The following is a 24,879-nucleotide window of genomic DNA, read 5'->3' as shown; positions in this document are numbered from 1 at the left end:
TCATTCCTGAAGCACAGGAGGTGGTGACTATAGCAACAAATCACCCAAATATTATTTTGTTCTGTGTGCCTTTTGTTAAGCCTCCCTTTCCACAATTTGTGTTAACCATTTTGATTGTAATGAGCTCTCTTTTGTTTCTTTCTCTCTTTTTAAACTATTTATAGGAGCCAAGAAAGAAGTACAAAAAGAGCAAGATGCCAATAAACCTGCAGTTTCATCTCCTAAGAGGACAGCGGCTTCAAGCACCAAGCTTCATTCGCCAGGTATTTAAGCAATGTGAACTATGTTATCTGAGGAGACTTGAACTTGGAATTCATTTTGTTCAAATGTCATTAATGGAGCAATGCCAGCCCATGTGGTGCGCGTGACTGTTCCAGGGCTTGATGTTCGTGTACGGCTGTGTTCTGACTCCAGCTGAAATGAACCAGCTGTTGGCATCATTTTGTCTTTAAAAAAATGTTATTAATGCTACATTTAGGGGGTAGGATCTTCTCTGTGTAGGAGTATCTGCTATTCCAACAGCACCTGAGATAATTTATAATTGAAAAACAGATTTTGGAGATCTTACCTCAAGAGATAATATTTTCCAAAAAGAGGAGAAAAAAATGAACCGTGGATATCAAACACTTGTTATTTTATTTATTTATATGAACAAGCTATGTAATGTGAAAATTACCTTGAAAATTACTTGAAAGTTACCTATTATGGAAATTCATATTGTAAGACATCAGCCTCTTTGTAGAACAGAATCCAGTATAACCTTTAACCTTTAAGCACAAAAATAGTAGCAATAATAGCAGCTAAAGTTTGAGTTCTTACTGTATACCAGGTACTGTCCTTAGGTCTTTAAATGTATTCATGTATGTAATGCACGCAGTAACTGGGAGATGGATATGATATTGCCTCTTCCTTTGTATGTGAGGAGATTAAGCTTCATAGATTTTCATTAACTTACCCAAAAGTCGCAGGAAATAAATAGTAGAGCCTTTGTTTTAACCCAGGCACTTTGAATCCCCAAACTGCACTCTTACTTGCTGCACTGTGAACCAGAAACCTTGCGGAATAATGACCTTATTAATAATGTTTCCAATAAATTTTAAAAATGTATAGGAAGTAATCCAGAGTCACACATGAAGAGGGTCAGGAGACAGAGCCTGTTACCAAAGGCAGACTTGTGTGCCTGATGCACAATGAGGCAAAACAAACTGAAACGTCGGAGTTTGGAGCAGAAAAATGTTCATTGCAGAGCCTGCAAGGAGACCGGTAGTTTGTGCTCTGAAAACCCAGAACTGCTCGAAGGATTTCAGCAAAGCACTTTTAAAGGCAGGCTGAGGGAGGGGCGTGGTTAGTAGTTGCAGAGCTCATGGTGTGGGAATCTGTTGCTCTTGCAGCTGTCCATGTGGGTTCAATCAGGATGTTCCTGTAAACTTCCAACGAGACATAGGCAGGGAAAGGTTGAAATGAGGGGTTAAAAATTTTAAATCCATATCAATGAAGGCTAAGAGAGGGGAGAAAGGAAAAAGAAAACAGAGAGAGGAAAGGAGGGGGAGGAAGGAAGGGGTTGAGATCTACTGAAGCAGTAGTCCATTCCTTTTTATCGGCAAATAGAACTCCACTGTTTGTAAGTACCACAATTTATCCATTTACCTATTGAGACACTTTGGAGATTCCCCCCAGGGATTTGGCTATTATAAATGAAGCTACCACGCACATTTGTATAAGCCTTGGTATAGACCTCTGCTTTCATTTTTCTTGGCAAATAGCTAAGAGTGGAATGCTTGAGTCATATGATAGCTATGTGTTTAGCTTTTTAAAATCTGTTTAAAAGTTTTCCGATCTATTTTCCAAGGTAGTTGTACCATTTTATATTCCCGTCAGTGATGTCCAAGAGATCCAGTTCCTCCATGTCCTTGCCAACCCTTGGTATGGTCAGTCTTTTCAATAATTAACATTATAATAGGTACATAGCAGTATCTCATGGCTTTAATTTACATTTACCTGGCAACTAATGACATTAAAATATTGAACATCTTTTTTATGTTTATTTGGCATCTGTGTATATTCCTCCATAAAATAATCCAATCTTTTGCCATTTCAATTGGATGTGTTTTTTTAATTCAGTTTTGAGAATTTCTATATATTCTGGTCACAATTTTTTCAGGTATGTGATTTGCAATTTTCTTTTCTCCACAATTTATGTGTTGTTTTGCACTCCCCTAACAATATCTTTTGAAGATTAAAAGTTCTTAGTGTTCATGAAGTCCAATTCATGATATTTTCTTTTATGGACCATATTTTTAGTATTATCTTTAAAAATCTTTAAGTAACCCAAGTTCATAAAGACTTTCCCCTACATTTTATTCTAAAATACTTGTAGGTTTTATATTTACATCTGTGATCCATTTAATTTGCTTTTTATGTAATGTGAAGTATGACTTGATTCTCAGTAGATTTCTACTGTGATCATTATTATCTCTTCTGCTTGCATTGAGTTTAATTAGCTAATGTCATTAATTTGAAGTCTTTCTGCTTTTCTAATGTGCATTTAATACAGTAAATGTCCCTTCATATACTACATTAGCTGTAATCCACATATGTTGATATAATGGGTTTTCATCTTCATTGAGTTCAAAATATTTTCAGGTTTCCTTTTCTGATTTCTTCTTTCCCCATGATTATATAGCAGCATTCTTTTTAGTTTGCAGATATTTAGGACTTTCCAGAGGTCTCTCTGATTGTATTTCTAATGTAATTCCATTGTGGCTGGAGAACATACTTTGGATGATTTGTTCAGTTCAGTGCAGTTCAGTTACTCAGTCGTGTCCAACTCTTTCTGACCCCATGGACTGCAGCACACCAGGCTTCCCTGTCCATCACCAACTCCTGGAGCTTGCTCAAACTCATGTCCATCGAGTCGGTGATGCCATCCAACCATCTCATCCTCTGTTGTCCCTTTCTCCTCTGGCTTTCAATCTTTCCCAGCATCAGGGTCTTTTCCAGTGAGTCAGTTCTTCGCATTGGGTGGCCAAAGGCGGATGATTTGAGTCCTGACAAATTTGTTGAGACTTGTCTGATACTCCACACAACAAGGGCTGTCTTGGTAAATCTTGCTTTGTCAGCATGTGGGGAAAACGAGGTCATCTCTCTGGTGTCTCTTCTCATGAGGCCACTAATCCCATTCATGGAGGCCTCACCCTCATGAGCACCCTAGAGCACCTCCTCAAAATACCATCTCGTTGGAGATTAGGGATTAGCACATGAATTCTAGGAGAACACAGACAGCTCAAAGCATCTGGATATGTGTGCAGAGGAGCAGAAACATTGGAGTCCAGGCTGCCACAGGAGAATGTCAAGCCAGCTCTGGTGAAGAGAAACCTACGTAATAAGAGTGGACAGCATTCCTGTCCCCAGCCTCTTCTCCTTGCCTCCTCCATCCCTCTCTAAGGGCAACTGTCCTTTCTTCAGATTACTGAACATCAAATAAGCCGAGCTGCACTGGTCGGTGGTGCCTGCATCAAGCCTCGAACCCTCGACTGTCACCTGACTGAGGGGTGGCAGGTGAAGTCCAGGTGTGTTTCCCTCCCGTACTGATCTGTAACTTCCCTGAGGATGATCTTGACCCATTTCTCTCTCCACCTTTGCAGCCAGGCTTGGGCAAGAGGCATCTTGTGATTCTCGTCTCTGTCCCTTGCTTACACATGACTTCTCCCATCCCTGCCAGCTAGCAACCCCCTCCATATTCCACTGCCTCCCCTCCCCCCAATCCTGCAAAGGCCTCTCATGACCTCCTGGTTATTAAGTCTAAGTGACGCGTCCTGGTCCTTATCTCTGTGGCCTTTGGTGTCACTGATCACTCCTTCCCTGAAAGTTTCTTTCCCTTAACTCTGTGACACCTATTCCTGCTGGTTTTCTTCCAGCTTCTAGGAATGCTTGCATGGAGTTGTCTTCACTAGAAACTCTTCTGCAAGTTCTAAATGTTGCCAAGCAGTTTGACCCAGGAGAATAGATCAAACTGAGTTCAAATCCTGACTCAGTGGCTCACATGATGTATGAACTGGGGCAAATAACAAAATTTCTTCAAGCCTCAGCTGCTTCTTTAGTAATTCACATATTGTGAATTTTACTCTTTTCAGGTTTTAGTATGTTCACAAAATTGTGCAGCCATCACCACTACTTCCAGAGCATTTTCTTTTACCCTCAAAAGAAACCCACACCCATGAGCAGTCACTCCCTATCCATGCTCCCCAGCCCCTGACAACCTCTAGTCTACTTTCTGTTTCATGGATTTGTTTATGCTGGACATTTTGTGTAAATGGAATCATATTCTGTGTGGCTTTTTCTATCAGTTGTTTTCACTTAGCATGTTTTTGAGGTTCATCCATGTCAAAGTGAGGATCAGTATTTCCTTCCTGGATCAGTGTTTCGTTCCTGGTTTGGGCTGAATAATATTACACCATGTGAATGTGTCATAGTTTACCCACTCATTGGTTGATGGGCATTTGTTTCCAGCTTTTGGCTACTATGAGTAATGCTGCTATGAAAATCCATGCCATTAATATTTTCATATGCAGTGTCTAATCTACTCTTAATCCCATCCAGTGTATTTTTATCTCAGGCATTTGAATTATTAATCTCTAGAATTTTTATTTAAGTCTCTTTTTGTCTTTGTTTCTATTTGATGTACTCAGTCTTTCCTCCAGTCTCTTGATATATGGAATATAGTTATAATAACTTAATTACTGGTGCTTTTCTTAGCTGACTTCAATTGATTGCATCCCCTCTTCATCATGGCTTGTACATGCCTGTTTATTTACATGCCTGAGAATTTTTTTAGATGACTGACATTGTGAATTTTTCCTTGTTGGATTTTTTAAAAAATTCTATAAATATTCTTAAGCTTTGTCCTTGGGTAAAACTGTGTGACTTGGAAAGAGCTTGATCATCTTGGATCTTTCTCATCAGCTTTGTTAGACGGATCCTGACCAGCAGTCTAGGACTGATTTCCCCAGAGCACCATGATATGACCCTTCCAGGTGTTCTGACGCCCTGGGAATTGCAGTGGGCGCAGGAATTGATCCTGGCCTTCTGTGAGCCCCCGGTAGTGTTCCCTCTAGTCCTGGGTAGAACCCTCTCCCTGGCTGTGGACACTGTTCTCACCTGCTGCACTGATGTAAGTTGTCCAGAAACTCGAGGGGCTCTTCTGTGTCATTCTGTGTCTCTGTGGAGCTGTCCTCTCAGCTACTCTGCCCTGTAACTGCTGACCCTTGAACTTCCTGAGCCCCCAGCTCCACCTTCCCGAGTTGGGAAGACTACCAGACTCCGCCTGGGCTTCCTGACTCTCTGTGCCACAGCCTGGAAAACCACGCAGGGAGCAGGCTCAAGCATCCATGGGGGTGGTAGGGGTCGTCTCGTGTGTTTCTGAGTCTTTGGTTCCTTGTGCTTCATTGCCTAATATAATGTCTTGAAATCCACTGACATATATGTTGGTCAAGTGTTTTGGGTAGTTTCATATGAGAAGATAAATCTACTTTCTTACTCCATCTTCGCCAGTGAAAGTGAAAGTCGCCCAGTCATGTCCGACTCTTTGTGGCCCAATGGATTATACAGTCCATGGAGTTCTCCGGGCCAGAATAGTGGAGTGGGTAGCTTTTCCCTTCTCCCAGGAATCTTTCCAACCCAGGGATCGAACCCAGGTCTTCCACAATGCAGGTGCATTCTTTACCAGCTGAGTCACAGGGAAGCCGAAGAATACTGGAGTGGGTAGCCTATCCCTTCTCCAGTGGATCTTCCTGACCCAGGAATCGAACTGGGGTCTCTTGCATTGCAGGCAGATTCTTTATCAACTGAGCTACTGGGGAAGCCAGATGTAACTATAATTTTTTATATAAAAATTAAGCAATTGTTATAACACCATTAAGCCAAGATTTTTCACCCTTGGAAAAAGGAGGCATTTAGATTTACGTTGATAAATAACACTCATACTTCTTGTAAATAATAAATGATAATAAATGTCCCAAAGATGAGACTATTTTACATAAAGTTTTGTCTAAGGAGTGCATTATCATAACCAATTGTTTTAGTTGGCTTGGGAAACTCTGGCTGTAACATTCATTTTTTTTTTCCTTGATTTTCTGTGTATCAAAATAAAAAATAATCTGCGCTTTCCTTGGAATGGGAAAGGTCAACCTCTTTCTAGTATATGTGCTTAATCTCTCAGTCATGTCCAACTCTTTGCAACCCCATGGACTAAACCCACCAGGCTCCTCTGTCCATGGGATTCCCCAGGCAAGAATACTGGAACGGGTTGCCATTTCCTTCTCCAGGGCATCTTTCCAACCCAGGGATCGTCTCTTGTGTCTTCACCATTGGCAGGAGGATTCTTTAACCCTGAGCCACCTGAGAGGCCCTTCTTTCTAGAATACTTATTTATGGTTGAGCAGGTTGGCCAAAATATTCGTTTGAGTTTTTCCTTAGATCGAACTTTTTTGGCCAACCCAATCATTCCTGCCCTCACCCATGCTCCACGCTGGCCAGAAGGAAATTTCCTGCTCTCGCGCTGTTTGCTCTTCACCTTTCCCCAGCACTAGCCAACTCCAGGCAGACAAGTGCCAGTGGTGAGTAGGAAGTAGTGTGCTACAGGGCACATTTTTTCTGAGATAAATTTAGATCAGTTTAAGAAAAATAAAGCCTGTCTAAGATGACAGAGAATTCAGCCCATGTGCTCCCTGGGGTGTCATGCTGGTGCCAACCTGCAAGAAACAGACTTCCTGTCTGTTGGGAGGTGGACCAAACCCATCAAGTGCTTTTCCTTAAACTGGAGGGCTATCAAAGTTGTGTCCTTTCATTCTTCTCCCTCTTGTTTACAAGTGCTAAGGTCATGGGCCTTCTCTGAGATTATAAATATACAGGTCCCAAGGCTGCACTGTTTGCTTGTTATCATGTCAGTTGAGCTTCCAACTTCAGGACTGAACCATGCTTTTCCATCCATTAGAATCCTCTGGATAGTGACCAGATGACTGCAGATGAATTTTTCATGTTCTGTTTGCATTTTGAAGGCCCGTGTTCATCCTGGCGCTCAGCCTTTGCACGCAAACTGCTTGCGTTCACCTTTGTAAGAACAGAAGGTGACTGGCTCTTTGCTCTGAGTCACCAGTGGTCACTGGGATCATCATAGATTCTATGTGCCCCTGAGCAGAGTAATGCAACCAGGGGATGTGATTGGGACAAGAGTGGGGGAATGGGAGATTGTTCTAGACTCAGGGTGTGCCCCCAAACCTGTGAGTTCAGTCAGAGATACTGCCGAGTGGATCAGCAAGTGTCTTTAGGTGTTGAGATGCCTGGCGAGGAATCAGAGAACCTGAAGCCCAGATGCTGACGTTGACTTGCCCATGGTCACGGGCAGGGCCTCATTTCTTTGCAAGTCCACTGGGCCTCCCACATGTCATTGACTGAACAGGTGCTTGATGTGTGCATTCGTGCATACTCAGTCGCTTCAGTCATGTCTGATTCTTTGCCACCCCATGGACTGTAGCCCACCAGGCTCCTCTGTCCATGGGATTCTTCAGGCAAGAATACTGGAGTGGGTTGCGATTTCCTCCTCCAGGGGAATCTTGCTGACCCAAGGATCGAACTCACATCCCCTGCCCTCCTGGATTCTTTACCACTGAGCCATCGGGGAAGCCCATCAGTGAAAGAGTTGCTAGGTTTTAAGTCTGGCTTCAACCTGGATTGAGTTTAGATGCTTTCCAAGAGGAATCCCCTTGAAGGAAAAAAAAAAAAAAAAAGCCAACTGCTCCAAGTCTCTCTAAGCAGACCAGGAAGAAATGTAGGCAGCTGGGAGGAATTGGGCAATTCTGTCTGTTCCTCTGCTTCCAAGCATGAAACCTTGCACTTGGAACCACTACAACAGAGCAACACTTCACAGTCCTTGTTATTTCATGTTAACGCTTAGAATGATGCACAGCGGGCCATTCCTTCTCAGCCCCTTGCCGGCATCCTTGTGTCATAAGGAGCGGTTGTCACATCTGGGCTGACTGTTTTCTCACAGGTGACCCTCCTTGCTTCCTAGGGTACCCCAAGCAGAGGACCACGGCCCCCCGCAACGGGTTCTCCCCGAAGCCGGACCCGCAGGCCCGCGAGGCGGAGCGGCTGCTGGTACAGCGGCTGAAGGAGCGCTGCGAGCAGCAGGCCCGACAGCTGGGGCTCACGCAGGCGGAGCTGAGGACCGCCGTCCGCGGCTTCCAGGCGCTCGCCGTGGCCACGCAGCTCTTCTTCGGGAAGGTGAGGCCACGCCTGGTGAATGTGGAAGCGGGAGGGCAGCGGCGGGGATGGTTCTTAGTGTGCGAGCTTTGGTTCGGGTTTGAGGTTAGAGATGGTTTGATTTTCAGGTGCTGCGGTGTCTCGGCCAGCATCAGGGGATGTTTTGGGAGCCGAGTTTAGACTTGGCGTGTGAAAGACATTAATCTGGGAAGATGGATTCATAACCTTGTTTCCAAAAGGGAAAATTACATTAAAAAAAAAAAAAAAGTGAAAGTGAAGTCACTTAGTCATGTCCAACTCTTTGCATCCCCATGAACTGTAGCCTACCAGGCTCCTCTTGTCCATGGGATTTTCCAGACAAGAGTACTGGAGTGGGTTGCCATTTCCTTCTCCAGAGAAAGAAAAAAGAATAGGTATAAAGGGAGGTTTGGAAGGTGAGGTCTTGGAAGAGAATGGGGCATGTTGTGGTTTGCATTTTGGACCCAAGACAGCCAGGTTCTGAGACGTCTGTGCCTCTCAGTACAGAGCAAGCCAGGGCGGCAGCGCGGGCCACTGTGGCCCTTGAGGGGACCTGGGCGGTGCCGGGTCTAGGGTCTCTCCTCCGGGCCTCGCTCACAGTGTGCAGGGGGCAGCGTGGGGAAGGGGCCTCCCCCCGACCCCTTGGTTCTTCTGACAATGCAGAGAGGCCTTTGGTTCCTCAGCCTAAGAGTCTGGAGTCTCCTGGGCTTGTCTGGACACTGAGTCTCTTATCAGACTTGGTTTATTGTTGTTGTCTTTTGTGACCCCGTGGAGTGTAGCCCGCCAGGCTCTTCTGTCCATGAAATGTCCCAGGCAAGAATACCAGAGTGGGTTGCTATTTCCTTCTCCAGGGAGTCTTCCCGACCCACAGATCAAACCCAAGTCTCTTGCATCTCTTGCATTGGCAGGTGGATTCTTTACCACTAGCACCACCTGGGAAGCCCTTGGGACAGTCTGGTAACATTCACAACGGTAACATTCCCCAAACATAGTTCAGCCTCCCTGTCTCTCGATGTAGAAGGGAGGCGGTGGGAGCCTGGGCCTGACTTTGTACATTCTTGTTCCATCCCGGGGTGACCAAGGAGCATTTGGGGGAGAACTTGAACCTTTACCTTTGAAGTTTAAACACTACGAGTTACCATATCAATAACCTATAAGACATTAATTTCATGTATGGACCTCCTGGGATCTATAAACGAAAGTAAAAGTGCTATAGAAATGTCCCCCAACCAGGAAAGTGAGCTAACTAAATTTCTAGCTAATTTAAAGAAGAAAAATCAGAAGAATATTAACCAACACCCTGTCCACTGGTTTTCCTTATTACCTGAACCTCAAAGTGTGGAGGACTCTGACCTTTTATGGCTGCCTGCAACCTCTCTTGTCCCTCCCAGCATAGAAGCCTCAGCTGCCCTTTTAGGGCTTGTTGCCTGTTTTGCTTAAAGCTTTTCGCCCAAGGAGCTAATTCCCAGTGTATAGTTGTGATCAAAGACAAGATGAACAGATTTCAGTTTTATCAATAGTTTCCTTCTCCTCCCTCGTCAGCATGTTAACACCAGCGATCAATGACCAATTTGAATGTTATGTCTTCCCTTCCGGTCTGGTACCCCTGGGGCCAACCTTGAAGAGCTGAAATGACTGTGTTCCCACTCTGTAAGAATTAAAATTACAGACACGTTTTTGAGTCACCAAAGGGGCCGGACATGCCATGTTACATATTAAGCAGCTCTCTTACTAGAGAGAGAGAGTCGTGTTTTCTATTCTTCGACTGGATGTATGTTTTCCACTGACTGTCGGGTCTTTAATGAAGAGAGGAAACGAGGGTTGTTCCTTGCAGTTCAGCGATAAGATGCACTGTGTTACTCTGTCCACTGTGTCCCTTCCATGCATCACCCAGCGTCGTAGCAAACCCTTGATAAAGATTTCCTGTGAATTGATTTGCCAGCAAACACCAACTTAACACATTGGTTACACGTGCTGTGAGGGCTTCCCTGGTGGCTCAGATGGTCAGAAATCTGCCTGTAATGCGGGAGACCCAAGTTCGATCCCTGCATCAGGAAGATTCCCCTGGAGAAGGGAATGGCTACCTGCTCCAGTATTCTTGCCTGGAGAATCCCATGTACAGAGGCGACAGTCCATGGAGTTGCAAACAGTCAGATATAACTGAGTGACTAACACTTTCATAGTTTTTTTTTTTTTTTTTTTCCCTAACATGCAGTGTGTTTTCAAGTTGGAAATTTTGGGCTCCACCCATGGCATCATGGCAGAGAAGAGAATTTTCTGTGTTGAAATTAAGGGTCGGTTCCCTGTAACGGTGTATTTCTGGGCCCCAGGAGAATTCCTGTTGGCCCAGGAGCCATGAGTTGTACTTCTCTGTAGCATCCACATGGCTCTTCCATCGGAGCAGATCCCAAAGGGCTGGCAGGTGATTTGCAGGCATGTCCATCAGAGCCCCCTACTGGCTAGAGCCACACTCAGCTTGACATTTCAGCACGATAGATGGTGGACCTGAATTTCATTCTCTTTTCAGTAAATCACAACCAGTGACTCCAGACAGGCCTCCTGATGACCATGGCATTTCACCTCCCACACAGTGCGTCCTTTTCTCTGTCCTGATCGCAACTCTCTCTCCGGATAAGCTCCAGAAGAAACAATGGAGATTTTTTTTTAAGTCTGTAATTGATCATAAGCGGCTTCCACATAGGTTGGATTTGCTCCACGTGGTTTAAGATGATTGATTTGAGAGTTTGTGACCGCGGTGGAGCACCCAGGGAAATAAGAGGCCAGACGAACCAGGAAGTATGGATGATGGAGCCCTCTATTACAAGATACCGTGACCCTGACATGTTCCCTGTATCTTATCGTGGGAAGCTGATGGTTTATTATTATTTTTATATGTGAGACATGGTCACAGCCCAGCATACTATAGCTATGCAGAGCATGACCACCACAGCCAGCCTGAAAAAACAAGGGTCTTCTCCTTAAAGACCCTGCTGGAGCTCCACGCCTGTATCTTTTCTGTGCTGTAGCATTTTGTCTACAAAGCCTGGCGTGGTAGAGCGAGGTCACTGTGCTGGCAAGGGGTCGATCCCACCAACGGCTTCATCCCCCTTAAGACTTGAGCAAGTTACTGTCCCTCTTGGTGCCTGGTCGGCATCACCCATGGGAAATTAGTACATCCTTGCCCGACTCGGCTTCCTGCTGCCAAGTCCCCTCTCACCAGTCATCTTTGAGTCTCAAAGTTTCCTCAATTGCAAATAGGATCGTTAATAACTCTTCACAAGGTTATAGAGAGAATGTCATGAATTAATAGGCAAAGGTACTTTGAACAGTATTCAGTAAAGCATCCTTTTTGAGGACAAGGAAATCTGACAAATATTTTACTCTCGAGCGGGATGAGTAAGACATAGGTGAGAAATATAAAGTGAAAACACAAGACAGACCCCTCTTGTTTCATTTTATGTATATGAAGGATTTGACTCGGGGTGTCCTTTAAGGATAGAAACAGCTTTCTAGTCCAGCTACTCAGCTGGGGCTCTGTATTTTTTCCAGAATGTGGTGATTCCATCAAGGATGGAAAGTCGCTAGATAAAGGAATCAGGAGCCTAGATGAGAATCTTCCATTTCTGCCCTGTGCTTCACAGCTCATGGCACAGTGGCTGTGGGCGTTGTTGGCTGTGTTTCAGTCTGAGCCCAGCGTCCGGGGACGCTCAGATGTCACCTTTAAGTGTCAACACCAGCCTCACATTTACGCTGATTCTCGGTAGCTCCACTCTGCCAACAGGGCATGGTCCTCACCACCAGCCAGACAGCTTTGCTGAAATCTGCGGTCTCAGACCTCTGGGGGTGTAGTAATAAGTGTGACTCTCAGGGACTCGCACTTCTCAGGGTCATGTTGAAAGATTATTTTTTAAATCTTTCTCTGCCTGCTTCCCGGGAACACTACTCTTTAGCAGCCCCTGGTGGCTAATCCAGGAAACAACACAGATGATGGTCCTGTTAATATTAATATATTAAGCGGCGTGCCTCACCCTGTAGCATCAAATTTTGCAGGTTACATCTGAGGGTGTATTCATTTTCATTTCACTTTTAATCAAGTTTATTATACTTATTCAGTTTTTTCATATTGGTTTGTATAATCTTTATCATTTCACTTTACGAATGTGACAGATACTGGTTTTAATTATTTTTATTTATTATTGAAAATATTATTAGGCATACAGAGAACGAAAATTAATGTCAAGCATTTGTGTATTTTCTAAGCTTAATCAAAATTAATAATTCAGCAGCCTCCTTTTCCCTAAACTATATAGCGTGAAAGTGTTAGTTGCTGTCTTCTCAGACTCTTTGCGGCTCCTCTGTCCATGGGATTTTCCAGCCAAGAATACTGGAGTGGGTTTGCCATTTCCTTCCCCAGTGGTTCTTCCTGACCCAGGGATCGAACTTGGGTCTCCTGCATTGCAGGCGGATTCTTTACCATCTGAGCCACCAGGGAAGCCCCAGTTAGGGGTGTACATATTTTTAAATGTAGTTCATATATTTAACTTTTCATCTTCAATTCACTTATGTTAGTAGGTTTTAATCAATCCTGCCTCCACCAATGAAAGGTTCCATAGAGTTCAAAAAGTAAAAGACAAAGCATTTTAATAACAACATCACTCTTGTTTATTGACCATCTCCAGTGTTCTGGACAGTTTACATGTAACATTTTAACCCTAACAAAACCCTGCCTTTAAGTGTCGACATTATTTTCATGGGACAGTTGAGGAGACTGAGGCTCAGGGAGGTTCTGTAGCCTTCCCAAGACAATAGAATTAGAAAGCGATGGAGCCATAATACAACCCATATCAACCCACATCCAACCCGTATCAGTTCAGTTCAGTTCAGTCGCTCAGTTATGTCCGACTCTTTGCGACCCCATGGACTGCAGCACGCTAGGCCTCCCCGTCCGTCACCAACTCCTGCAGTTTACTCAAACTCATGTCCATTGAGTCAGTGATGCCATCCAACCATCTCACCCTCTGTTGTCCCCATCTCCTCCTGCCTTCAATCTGTCCCAGCATGAGGGTCTTTTCAAATGAGTCAGTTCTTTGCATCAGGTGGCCAGAGTATTGGAGTTTCAGCTTCAGCATCCATCCTTTCAGTGAAAATTCAGGACTGATTTCCTTTAGGATGGACTGGTTGGATCTCCTTACAGTCCAAGGGACCCTCAAGAATCTTCTCCAACACCACAGTTCAAAAGCATCAGTTCTTTGGCACTCAGTTTTCTTTATAGTTCAACTCTCACATCCATACCTGATCACTGGAAAAACCATAGCTTTGACTAGACGGACCTTTGTTGGCAAAGTAGTGTCTTATCAACTCATGTCCAACCCATATTAACTCATGTTCAGCCAATGTCCAACCCGTATCAACCCATGTCCTGCCCATGTTTTCCAGAATGTTATGGTACTTCTTCTCCCTCTCCCCACAGCCTTCAAGGTTGTGAGGATTTGTACTGTGCCTTACATTAGGGGGAGGATTGGGAATGTGGTCCGTTTGTACCAGGACCGCCGTGGCCTGAGTGAGTTACAGTGAGAGTCATCTCTACTCCACACATACTCTTTGGATTATCTCTGACCCCAAATATACATCACCGTGCATCCTAGCCATTCAGTTTAATTCCACTCCTGTTGGTTAAGTGGAAGATTTAAAAACTCAGTCTCAGACCCTGCCTTCTAATTCCAGAGAGGAAAGACACTTTTTCGAATCCGTGGAGGACAGAGTATTGATGTGGCTCTCAGGGGTTCCACAAGGAGTGATTATTCCAGTCTGGGCCATGTGGCCATTCAAAGAGGACGGATGCTTGTGGATTGGCCCTCGAGAGTAAATCAGGCTTCCATAGCAGAAATAGGGGCCCCAGCATAGCGGGCAACACAGCCCTGGAACAAACCAGGCTGGATCTGCCAAGAGTAGAGTCTGATTTGCCTAAAGTGTGGAGCTTCTGGACTGTCAGTAGCCAGAAATGAGGCAGAAGGGTTTGGTGACTTAAATAGCAGAATAAAAAGAGGCTCAATTTGAGGCAGTCAGAAGGCACTGAGAGTTTTGGACAGAGTACATTTGAAGCTGCATTTCAGGACAGTTGATATGATAGCAGAGTATGGGATGGAAAATAGAAAGAGAACCCCAAGCAGAGAAAACACTTATGAAGCTCAGCTGCTTGTAGTAATAATCTGGGCAAAGGGTGGGAGGGTGAGGAGGAGGGTCTGACATAATGAGAGGGCGGATACAGGACCCCAGGACCCAGCCTCTGAGCCAGTTAGGGGGTCCACTGGGGTTTATAAGTCCAAGAGGCTCCAGGTGGGAAAAGGTAAACCGTCCCCACCCTGGCCCCAGCAAGTCCCAAATAGAAATCACAAAACTGAGGAATGTTATATTCATGTAGGACTCTTTTGTTTATGGCTTAGAAATATTTATAAAGAGGTTGCGGGTTCTCTGTTTAACTATTTTCTCTGGAACTGCACACGTTGTGCATCCATGAACCTCAGGGTCCAGGTTCAATGAATCTGTAGGGATGGACATTTTTCCTCCAAAAATATACTTTTACGCAATATGTATATTACTCAAATATAGTATCACTTGTTCCTTTGGAATTCAGAAAAAATTGTCGAGAATTCTATCCCACATTCTAGGAGTGCTCTCTGTCCCATTCTCTTGGAAATTTCAAGTGGGAGAAGCTTATTTTTTTTTTATATTAATAGTTACCCATGAAGAGCCCCTGGAGAAGGAAATGGTAACCCACTCCAGGATTCATGGCTTGGAGAACCCCATGGACAGAGGAGCCTGCTCCCATATATAGCATTCCCCCTGCAACCTGGACTAGTTCCACTTTGTCGATTTCCAAGGTTCTTTGTGCTTTGTGATGCCAGGGGCTCCACGAGGAAGTTAAACGTGGGTTTAAATGTCAGGAGAGAAAAAGGAAGCTCTAGAAAGGCAGACTTGGGAGTCATTTGTGTAGAAGTGACATGAGAAGAGTGAGATTGACAGGAGTGTGTGTACAGGAGGACATGGGACAGAGTCTCTGCAGGGACTCAGGGAGGAGGAGCGGGAAAGAAAGGAAACACAGGCGAGGAGGAGAACGGTTGCTGGGAACAGGAAAGTCCCTCCTCGAAGAAGTCAATGAGAAAGGAGTTTCTGAAGGAGGGAGTGCATTGTAAAACCAGGTACCAGACAGTTGATGAAAATGATACAGAATGAGAAAGTATCCCAGAGCTGGGCACTTTCAGAGGAGCATCTGTAAATGGGTCAGAACAAGAAGACTCCCCTGGTTCCTTAACAACCAAATGGTTCAGCAGGTTTGGCCTCCATCAGCTTGGGCTCTAAAATCACTGAGTATGGTGACTGCAGCCATGAAATTAAAAGATGCTTGTTCCTTCGGAGAAAAACAATGACAAACTTAGGCAATATAGTAAAAAACAGACATCATTTTTCTGACAAAGGTCCATCTACTCAAAGCTATGGTTTTTCCAGTAGTCATGTACAGATGTGAGAGTTGGACCATAAAGAAGGTCCAGCACCAAAGAATCGATAATTTCAAATTGTGGTGCTGTTAAAGACTCTTGAGAATTCCTTGGACTGCAAGGAGATCAAACCAGTCAATCCTAAAGGAAATCAACCCTGAATATTCATTGGAAGGACTGATGCTGAAGCTGAAGCTCCAATACTTTGGCTACATGATGCAAAGAGCCAAGTCCCTGGAAAAGGCCCTGATGCTGGGAAGGATTGAATGCAGGAGGAGAGGGGTACGGCAGAGGGTGAAATGGTTGGATGGCATCACCTACTTGATGATATGAGTTTGAGCAAGCTCTGGGAGTTGGTGATGGACAGAGAAGCCTATTTGCAGTCTATTTGGTTGCAAAGAGTCAGACAGGACTGAGCGACTGAACAAGGTTGTGGTGAAGCTGGTACTTTTCCCCATCAGAAATGGCAATGGCGACATCTACAGGACATTGGCTGGAAATGAAATCTGTGCTCTGAGAAGAGTGCTGGCTAAGTATTACCTTAAATTCCAGAGTGTTTTACAAAAGCAGGTGCTGTTCTCCTCCCCTCACTCACTAAAGTGCGAACTGCAGACCTGCCTGTTCCACACGCGTAAGTGATACTAGGTTTGAAATTAAAATCATACAACTGCTTTCGTTTTTCATTTTATTCCTGACAAAGCACTAAGACAGCAAGAATAAAACTGACGTCACACACTGCAAGCAGTTTGACTAGGACATCATTCATAAAAGCAATTACATATTGAGAGTCCAACGATCTATGTCTGTAATTCAGTCCCTAGAGATTACGGAAGCCCATGATGTCTGCTCCACCAGGAACAGAAGGAGAAATATTTGAAATTGAAAAATATTGGCTCTGTAACATGGCAGCGCTCTCTTTAAAACAGAGGCATCGTGAAAACTGTGCTGACAAAACAGGTAGAGGGGATATCATTTCTCAAATTTTTCTTCAATAGTATTTCCCCTTTATTTTTTCAGTGTGAAAGAATTGCAGTGCCAGAAATATATATATCTATTTTACAAGCATAAAGGAGAGGGGGAAAAAGTGAAGAATAAATGCAACGCATGCATGTTAAGTCACTTCAGTCGTGTTTGACTCTTTGGGACCCCATCAACTACAGCCCGCCAGGCTCCTCTGTCTATGGGATTCTCCAGGCAAAAATACTAGAGTGGGTTGTCATGCCCTCTTCCAGGGGATCTTCCCAACCCAGGGATCGAACCCACGTCTCTTGTATCAGCAAGCAGGTTCTTTACCTTTAGTGCCACCTGGGAAGCCCCAATGCAATGCATAGAAAAGTTATAAAGATATTAATACAGCCAGAACAGTAATCACATGAAATGTGAGTGGTCTAAACACACTACTTAAAAGACAGAGATAGTAAAAAAGAGTTGTTTTTTTTTTTAACATAACTATATACTGTCCACAAGAAAACCTATTTAAATATAAAGACTCTGTGCTCCATGTTAAGTAGCAGCCAGGATGGGAGGGTAGTTTGGGGGAGAATGGATACATGGATATGTATGGCCGAGTTGCTATACATCTGACACTATTGCAACATTGTTAATCCACTATACTCCAATATAAAATAAAAAATTTAAAAAACAAATAAGTATAAAGACTTTTACCAAAGTAAAGGGATGGAGAATGATATACCATGCTAACATGAATCCAAAGAAAGTTGGAATAACTATAAGTATATAATCTTAGACAAAGCAGACTTCAGAATAAGATCATGACAGATAAAGAGGATACCACATTATGAATGAAGGGATCAGTTCTCCAAAAGACATATGAAGGTAGTTAGGATGAGATGGTTGGATGACATCATCGACTCAATGGACATGAGTTGAGTTTGTGCAAACTCCAGGAGATATTGTAGAACTGCCTGGTGTGCTGCAGTCCACGGGGTCATGAAGAGTAGGACACGACTGAGCGACCGAACAAATGATTGATATTTTAGGTTGACTCTGTTTGGATCCAGTGACTTTACATTCAGGGAATGCTCAGTTGTTCCAGTACAGAGAACCTTGTCGCTTTAATCTTTAGAAAAATCTGGTGAAAAGCCTCCAGGATTTAGGGGAAAATTAGTTGTAAATACCCAATGTGTCCTCGGCACTGTTCTGCCCTTTACATTTTTATGTGCATCATCTCATTTAATCCTCACATTAAATTTCTGATGCAGGTGTTTTGATGCCCATTATATAGATAACTCAGGGTTGCCTTAATCAATAATATTTTGCTTATTACTTCATTTATCAACTATTTAACAAGCACCTGGTAATCTCAGAATAATGAAATAAATAATAAATCCAGTCAAATATCCCTCCTAACATTTACAAAGCACCAAGGAACTTCCCTGCTGGTCCAGTGGTTAAGGATCCATCTTGCAATGCAGAGGATGTGGGTTTGATCGCTGGTGAGGGGGCTAAGATCCCATGTGCTTCAGGGCCAAATAACCAAAAATCATAAAGCAGAAGCAATATTGTAATAAATACAACAAAGACTTTGAAAATGGTCCACATCAAAAATTCTTTTAAAAAATTGTCAGGGTATATATGAAAACATGGATTAAAACACATGACTAAACTGTCTGCTGTCAACAAGAATTTTGCTTAAAATACAGAAAGATGTAGGTTAAAAGTATCACTAAAAGGATAGAACATGGAACCATGAATCAAAAGTCATGGAGTGTGTGTTGATAGCAGACAAGGTAGACTTCAGAGCAGAGAAAATTACCAGGGGTGAGAGGGATGTTATACAATGTAAAAGGGTTAATTTTCCAACATATAACAGTCCTAAATGTGTCTGTCTAACAATAGAGCTTTAAAACCCACCCGGCAAAAACAGAACTGAAAGGAGAAGACGACGGATATAAAATCATGCTTGGGAGATTTCAACACCTCCTCTCTCGGTAATGAACAGAAGCAGGAGACAGAGACTAGCAAAGATATAGAAGAAGTGAATACCATCATCAGCCAACGAGAACTTATAGATGTTTATAAAATACTGCACCCAACAGTGGCAGAACATACATTCTTTTCAGTGCACATGGAACATTCACCAAGCTAGAACGTATTTAGGGTCATAAAATTTACAAATTTTAAGTAGTTAGAATCATACAAAATATGTTATCTGACTTTGATGAAATTAGACAAAAATCAGTAAGAGAAGGATAACAGGAAAATCTTTAACCATTTGGAAGTTAAACGACACATGCTAAATAACCCGAGTGTCAAAAAGAAGTCTCAAGGGAAATTTTTAAACTAAAATGAAAAAAATGAAATTGCAACATTTAGAAATTTGTGCAACACGGCTACCATCATGCCTAAGATGATATTTATAGTATTAAAAACTCAGAAAACCATGGCTGATTCATATCAATGTATGACAAAACCCACTGAAAAATTTAAAAAAAAAATAAATAAATAAAAAATAAAAACTCAGAAAAGACAAAAGATTTAAATCAATAAGCTTCTACCTCAAGATACTAGAAAAAGAATGTATGTTTGTAGCCTGTATCATAGGTACAAAAATATCATAGCACAAGAATAACCTCAAAGCAAGAAAATGGAAGGAAATAAAGACAGGAGGAGAAATTAGTGAAACTGAAAACAGAAAAATAATAGAATCAATGAAACTGATAGCTGTTTCTTTGAAACAGTCAACAGAATTGATGAACATAAGTCTGACAAACAAAAACACAAACTTAGCAGCATCAGGAATGAAAGAGGGGAAATCACCACAGATCCCACAGGTATTAAAGAGGAGTTATCTGTTGATGTACATAACAGCCCGCATGATTTGCAAAGGCTTTATGCTGAGTTCAAGAAGCTACACTTGAGACGGTGTGCTCTTTGTTTCTGTGAGATCTTCCAAAAGGCAAAACTGTAGCGATGGAGAACAGATTAATAGTTGCCAGGGTCAGGGATGTGGGAAGGGTGTACAAAAGGAGATTTTTTTTTTTTTAAAGATTTTTTATTTTATATTGGAGTATAGCTGATTAGCAGTGTTGTGATAGTTACAGGTGGACAGCAATGGACCCAACCATACATATATATGTATCCACTCTCCCCCAGTGGAGAGAGCTAACTCACTGGAAAAGACTTTTACACTGGGAAAGATTGAGGGCCGGATGAGAAGGGGGCGACAGAGGATGAGATGGTTGGATGGCATCATTGACTCAATGGACATGCGTTTGAGCAAGCTCTGGGAGATGGTGAAGGACAGGGAAGCCTGGCATGCTGTAGTCCATGCGGTCACAAAGAGTCGGACGTGACTTAAGACTGAGCAACAACAATTCTCCCCCAAACTCCCCTCCTATCCAGGCTGCCACATAACCCTGTGCTATACAGTAGGCAAAGGGGGATTTTTGAAACAGTGGAACTGTTCTATATTCTAGTTGTGGTGGTAGTTACAGAAATCTATGCATGTTTTCACACTTATAGACCTGTATACACAAAAACACTGTTATTATATGTTAATTTTTAAAGTAAATTTTTATCGCAATCCATATGTCATTTTCTTATTGTCCTTAGGTTCTTATTCTTTTGGAACTTATAGGAAAGGCAGATATATCTAGTGTTTGGTGAGATGCGTTCTCAGTTCTTCACAGGAATAGGTTATACTTGTAGCAGGACAACATGTAGAGTGTCGATTTGCAGTACATCATGTTCAGAACATTTATCCATGTGCTCTGACCCAGCCTAAGACTTGGTCCACCCGGCACAAGACACTACTCACCGTAGCTCAGCCTCGGAGCTAACAAGGACTCAGATTCTCAACCTTCAGCCTGAAAAGCCCAAGAGGCAAGAGAAAGCTTTGAAAAGAGCAGTTAATCTGAGCAGAAATGCTAAGAGCCTCCTGGCCTTCCTCAGTTAAAGGGAAACCATCCAAGCTGGGAAGGGGAAGAGAGTACCAGAAGAATTGCAAGATTAAGGTTATTCAGTTAGTACCTGCTTCAGGATGAATCCAAGAGGAGAGAGAAAACTCGGTGGAACCTCCAGAATTCAGTGGGTCTCAGGGTGATGGCAGGGGGGAGGGCTTCCCTGGTCGCTCAGTGGTAAAGAATCCACCTGCCAATGCGGGAAACATGGGTTTGATCCCTGGGTCAGGAAGATCTCCTGGCGAAGGGAATGGCTACCCACTCCAGTATTTTTGCCTGGAGAATCCCATGGACAGAGGAGTTTTGGGGGGCTGCAGTCCATAGGGGTCCCAAAAGAGTCAGACACAACTGAGCAACTAAGCAATAACAATGAACGGGTGCTGGAGCTCCTTGCCTTGCTCGTCTCACGTGGACTCCTGGTGGTCACAGACCTTCCTGACCTCCTTTGAGCCACGGTGGGCTGAGGGTGACAGAGCAGAGGTGGGTGGAAAGGGGGAGGGCAGAACGAGTGCCCTGGCAGCTTTAGGGTGTGGACAACACCACCCACACGAGATGGAACGGGAGATCGGCATGGACGTGACGACCGGAGCCCACAGTGCGGATGCTGTGAGGACAGAGCTGGGGACCACAGCCCTTACGGCATGCGTGGTTGTGCACACAGCAGGTGTGAGGTGAAAGGAGACACCAGAGTCCTTCCAGATGAGTCACGGTTCAGAGGCTGCCAGCTCCGGAGCACGTGGAGGGAGAGCCGGAGGCCACCAGCCCAGCCACACCAGGTCCCACTTGGAATCAAGCCAGGTGGCATGGGAGAGAAGAAAACCCAGGAGAGAGGGGTTTCAGCTGGAAAGTGGCTGATTTCTGTCACCCTAAATTGAGAAATGATGGCATCACCAGCTCAATGGACATGAGTTTGAGCAAACTCAGGGAGATAGTGAAGGACAGGGAAGCCTGGCATGCTGCAGTCCATGGGGTCGCAAAGAATCGGACACAACTGAGCTACTGAACAACAATAGCAATGATTTTTAACCTAAAAGCCACAAGACTACATTTCTCCAAACTGAGGAAAATCAGAGGCACCAAGTTGAGATGAAGAGTGGTCAGAGAATAGGAAAAGTATACTTGTGATGACTTGAATTTTTGACATTCATATCTATAACAGTCTTTTTTTTTTTTTTAAGTTATGACTAAAAATAAGAAGGAATGGTGGAATTTGTGTTTTCTGAGCTGGTAATGTGTTCTAGCCTCCAGATGAGGCCCCGGGGCTATGAAAACCACCCTATAAGTGAGGCAGTCTCCTTTTCACAGATGGAAAACAGGAGCTCAGAGACGCTTGGAAGCAAAGGCTGCACAGTGCAGCCAGGATTTGAAGGCATCTGACTCTCAACCAGCATTCTTTGCCCCTGTGTTCCACACTGCCTCTAACAACAGGAAGAAACACAAGGGCAACTGGTCACTCGGATCCAAGGATACCCTTGTCCCGTGGCCAGGAAGAGAGAGTGGCTTAGGGGACACAGTCATGCTGGCATCAGAGTGGCCAGCACGGGTCCTGACGTGGGTAGCCGCGAATCTCAGATGATACTGGAGAACAGTTTCAGACCACAAACTCACCCGTACTCTGAGCTTGTATTGTGATTTTGAACCGCATATAGTAACACTTGCCTTAAAGATAACAGAGTTTAAAGTGGGGGAGTTCCCAAGAGAAAGGAGGCTCCCCCCACCGGACTCACTTCTCCGTGGGTTGGACTCTGGCCTTGCTAGTGAGCTGTCCCATATTGGTGGTCTCAGTCTTTAATTTCTATTTGCGGTAGAGTAAGTCCTCTACATACAAATGAGTTCCATTCTGAGAGCACGTTCATCAGTCCTTTCTGTTCATAAGACCAACCAAGTTAGCCTAGGTACCCAGCTAACGGTTGGCTCTAGAGTTCTGAACTGTACATCACCGCTGCTTTTACCCTTGCTTCTGGACATCCTGGGCTTGAAATAGAGATGCTGTCTGGCTGTATTTTATACTGTACAGTGAAGCACCCAAAGCAGCACCACTTGCAGAAGACGCACACACAGGACGGTGCACGCCAGACTCGTGAACCAACCTACGTGGTTGGACCCGCAAACAGACGTTTGCATCTTCGCAAGTTTGCAACTTGAAGGTTCATATGTAGGGGACTCACTGTAGTTAGGTTGTTCTGATAGAGGAAGGGAGGTTTCACAGAGTGCTTCTCTCAGCAAAGAAGAAACAGGTTAGTTTAGGCTGCCACAGAGCCCATGCCTGCCTGGGAACAGCCCTGACTGCCTGTTTTTTATTCCCTTTGAGGAAAATCTGCATTGATTTTAGGAGAACTAAAATTAGCTAAGGAATAAAGAGGTAGAACAACCCAGACTGGACTCCATAGCTGACTAGAATCCTTCCTGAGCCTGGAATCTATAGCTGGGGACCTCAAGGGGCAGATTCTTGGCTTCTCCTGAGACACAGGCAGTCCTAGAGTTGAAGAAGAGAGAAAGCTCTGTGCCAGGAAAAAATCTGAGGTATATAATGTAGACTAGCCAGGAGCAAGTTTGCATCTGGGGCAATCAAAGGACTAAATTCCTAACACAGTGAAGCAAAAGGATTTGATGTTATGTAATCAGAAGCTGTCTGTGCTTATAGCGTAGAGCTTAGACTGTTGTTATTCAGTCGCTCAGTGGTGTTTGTGACTCTACGACCCCATGGACCGCAGCACGCCAGCCTCCCCTGTCGATCACCATATCCCGGAGCTTTCTCAAACTCATGTCCATTGAATCAGTGATGCCATCCAACCGTCTTGTCCTCTGTTGTTCCCTTCTCTTCCCGCCTTCAATCTTTCCCAGCATCAGAGTCTTTTCTAATGAGTAGGCTCTTTGCATCAGGTGGCCAAAGTGTTGGAGCTTCAGCTTCAGCATCAGTCCTTCCAATGAATATTCAGTTTTGATTTCCTTTAGGATGGAGTGGTTTGATCTCCTTGCGGTCCAAGGGACTCTCAAGAGTCTTCTCCAACACCACAGTTCAAAAGCATCAGTTCTTCAGCGTTCAGCCTTCTTTATGGTCCAACTCTCACATCCGTAGATGACTCCTGGAAAAACCACAGCTTTGACTATCCGGGTCTGTTGGCAAAGTAATGTCTCTGCTTTTTAATATGCTGTCTAGGTTTGTCATAGCTTTTCTTCCAAGGAGCAAGTGTCTTTTAATTTTGTGACTGCAGTCACTATCTTGTGACATGGGTACAGTGCACAAAATTGCCTGCCAGCCTAGGGGAGTTATTTAGAGCTGCTACAAGTAGGAAGGGCTTGTGTACTGTTTATCACTCCTTGTTATTAGCTAACGTTTGTGTATCTTACCGAGTGCCGAGCACTTGGCAGGGGCTCACCGCCGCTAGTCCTGGCTAATTCTAGCCACAGCCCCGTGGGTGGGCACTGCTGGGACCTAGAGAGAAGAGTCAATCTGGCTGAAGTCACACAGGTGACCCAGAGCCAGGTTGGAGTCTGAACCAAGGGCAAGTTCGTTCAGACTTCATCACTATGTTCCGCTGCCTCCTAGGAGCTTACGTGTGGGATGATACTCCGTACAATAAAGTGGGAAAACACCATGTAGACAAAGCACAGAACTGGGGTCAGAAACCTGCTTCAGTCTGATCCTTACCAGCTCTGTGATCTGGAAGGGCCACCGACCCTCTGTTTCAGTCTCCTCTCCTGGAGAAGGAGACTGCTCTGAGGGTGAGCCAAGGGATACTCACGAATGTGGTCTGGAGACTCTGCCACTTGGTGACGATGCCTATTTATTCAGAAAATAATCCTCAAGTCAAGTGCCTGCTCTAGACCAGAAGCCGTGCTCAGGGCTGGGAATACACCAGAGGGTGGAACAGACGCGGTCTATGCCCTCATGGAGCTGGGGCTCCGGTGCAGGGATTGAGCATGTCTTTCAAAGAGAGAAAGGAGTGTTGGAGGCTGTGACCTCATCTGGGTGCTTCGGGATGTGGGCTCTGAGAAGAAAGAGGTGGAGAGGTCGGGAACACAAGAGCAGCAGATCTGCCAGGGGAAGAGGGCTGCGTGGAAAATCACAGTGGCAGGAGGGGATATGCATGCTCACTCAGTTGGGGTGGGGGTCTATAGACCCCTAGGCTGGGGAGCTGGTTGATGGGCCAGGCCTGGCAGGGCCTCCTAAGCAGTGAGGG

The 24,879-nt window shown here is 44.3% G+C and overlaps 1 protein-coding gene across 2 annotated transcripts in view; it reads left to right on the top strand.

Annotated features, from left to right (window-relative positions):
- The window catches only part of MTUS2 (microtubule associated scaffold protein 2), a 247,571-nt gene that overhangs the window by 130,537 nt on the left and 92,155 nt on the right, over nt 1–24,879 (top strand). For both annotated transcript variants that reach the window (XM_065902032.1, XM_065902031.1), the window contains 2 exons: nt 165–263; nt 8,069–8,280. In XM_065902032.1, the coding sequence (XP_065758104.1) occupies nt 165–263; nt 8,069–8,280 (311 nt within the window). The remainder of the gene's footprint in view (nt 1–164; nt 264–8,068; nt 8,281–24,879) is intronic.

The sequence above is a fragment of the Muntiacus reevesi genome, chromosome 11, assembly GCF_963930625.1.
Source record: "Muntiacus reevesi chromosome 11, mMunRee1.1, whole genome shotgun sequence".
NCBI classification, from domain to species: Eukaryota; Metazoa; Chordata; class Mammalia; order Artiodactyla; family Cervidae; genus Muntiacus; species Muntiacus reevesi.
Note: the sequence above shows the minus strand (reverse complement) of the source record. Positions and strands in the feature narration are given on the sequence as shown.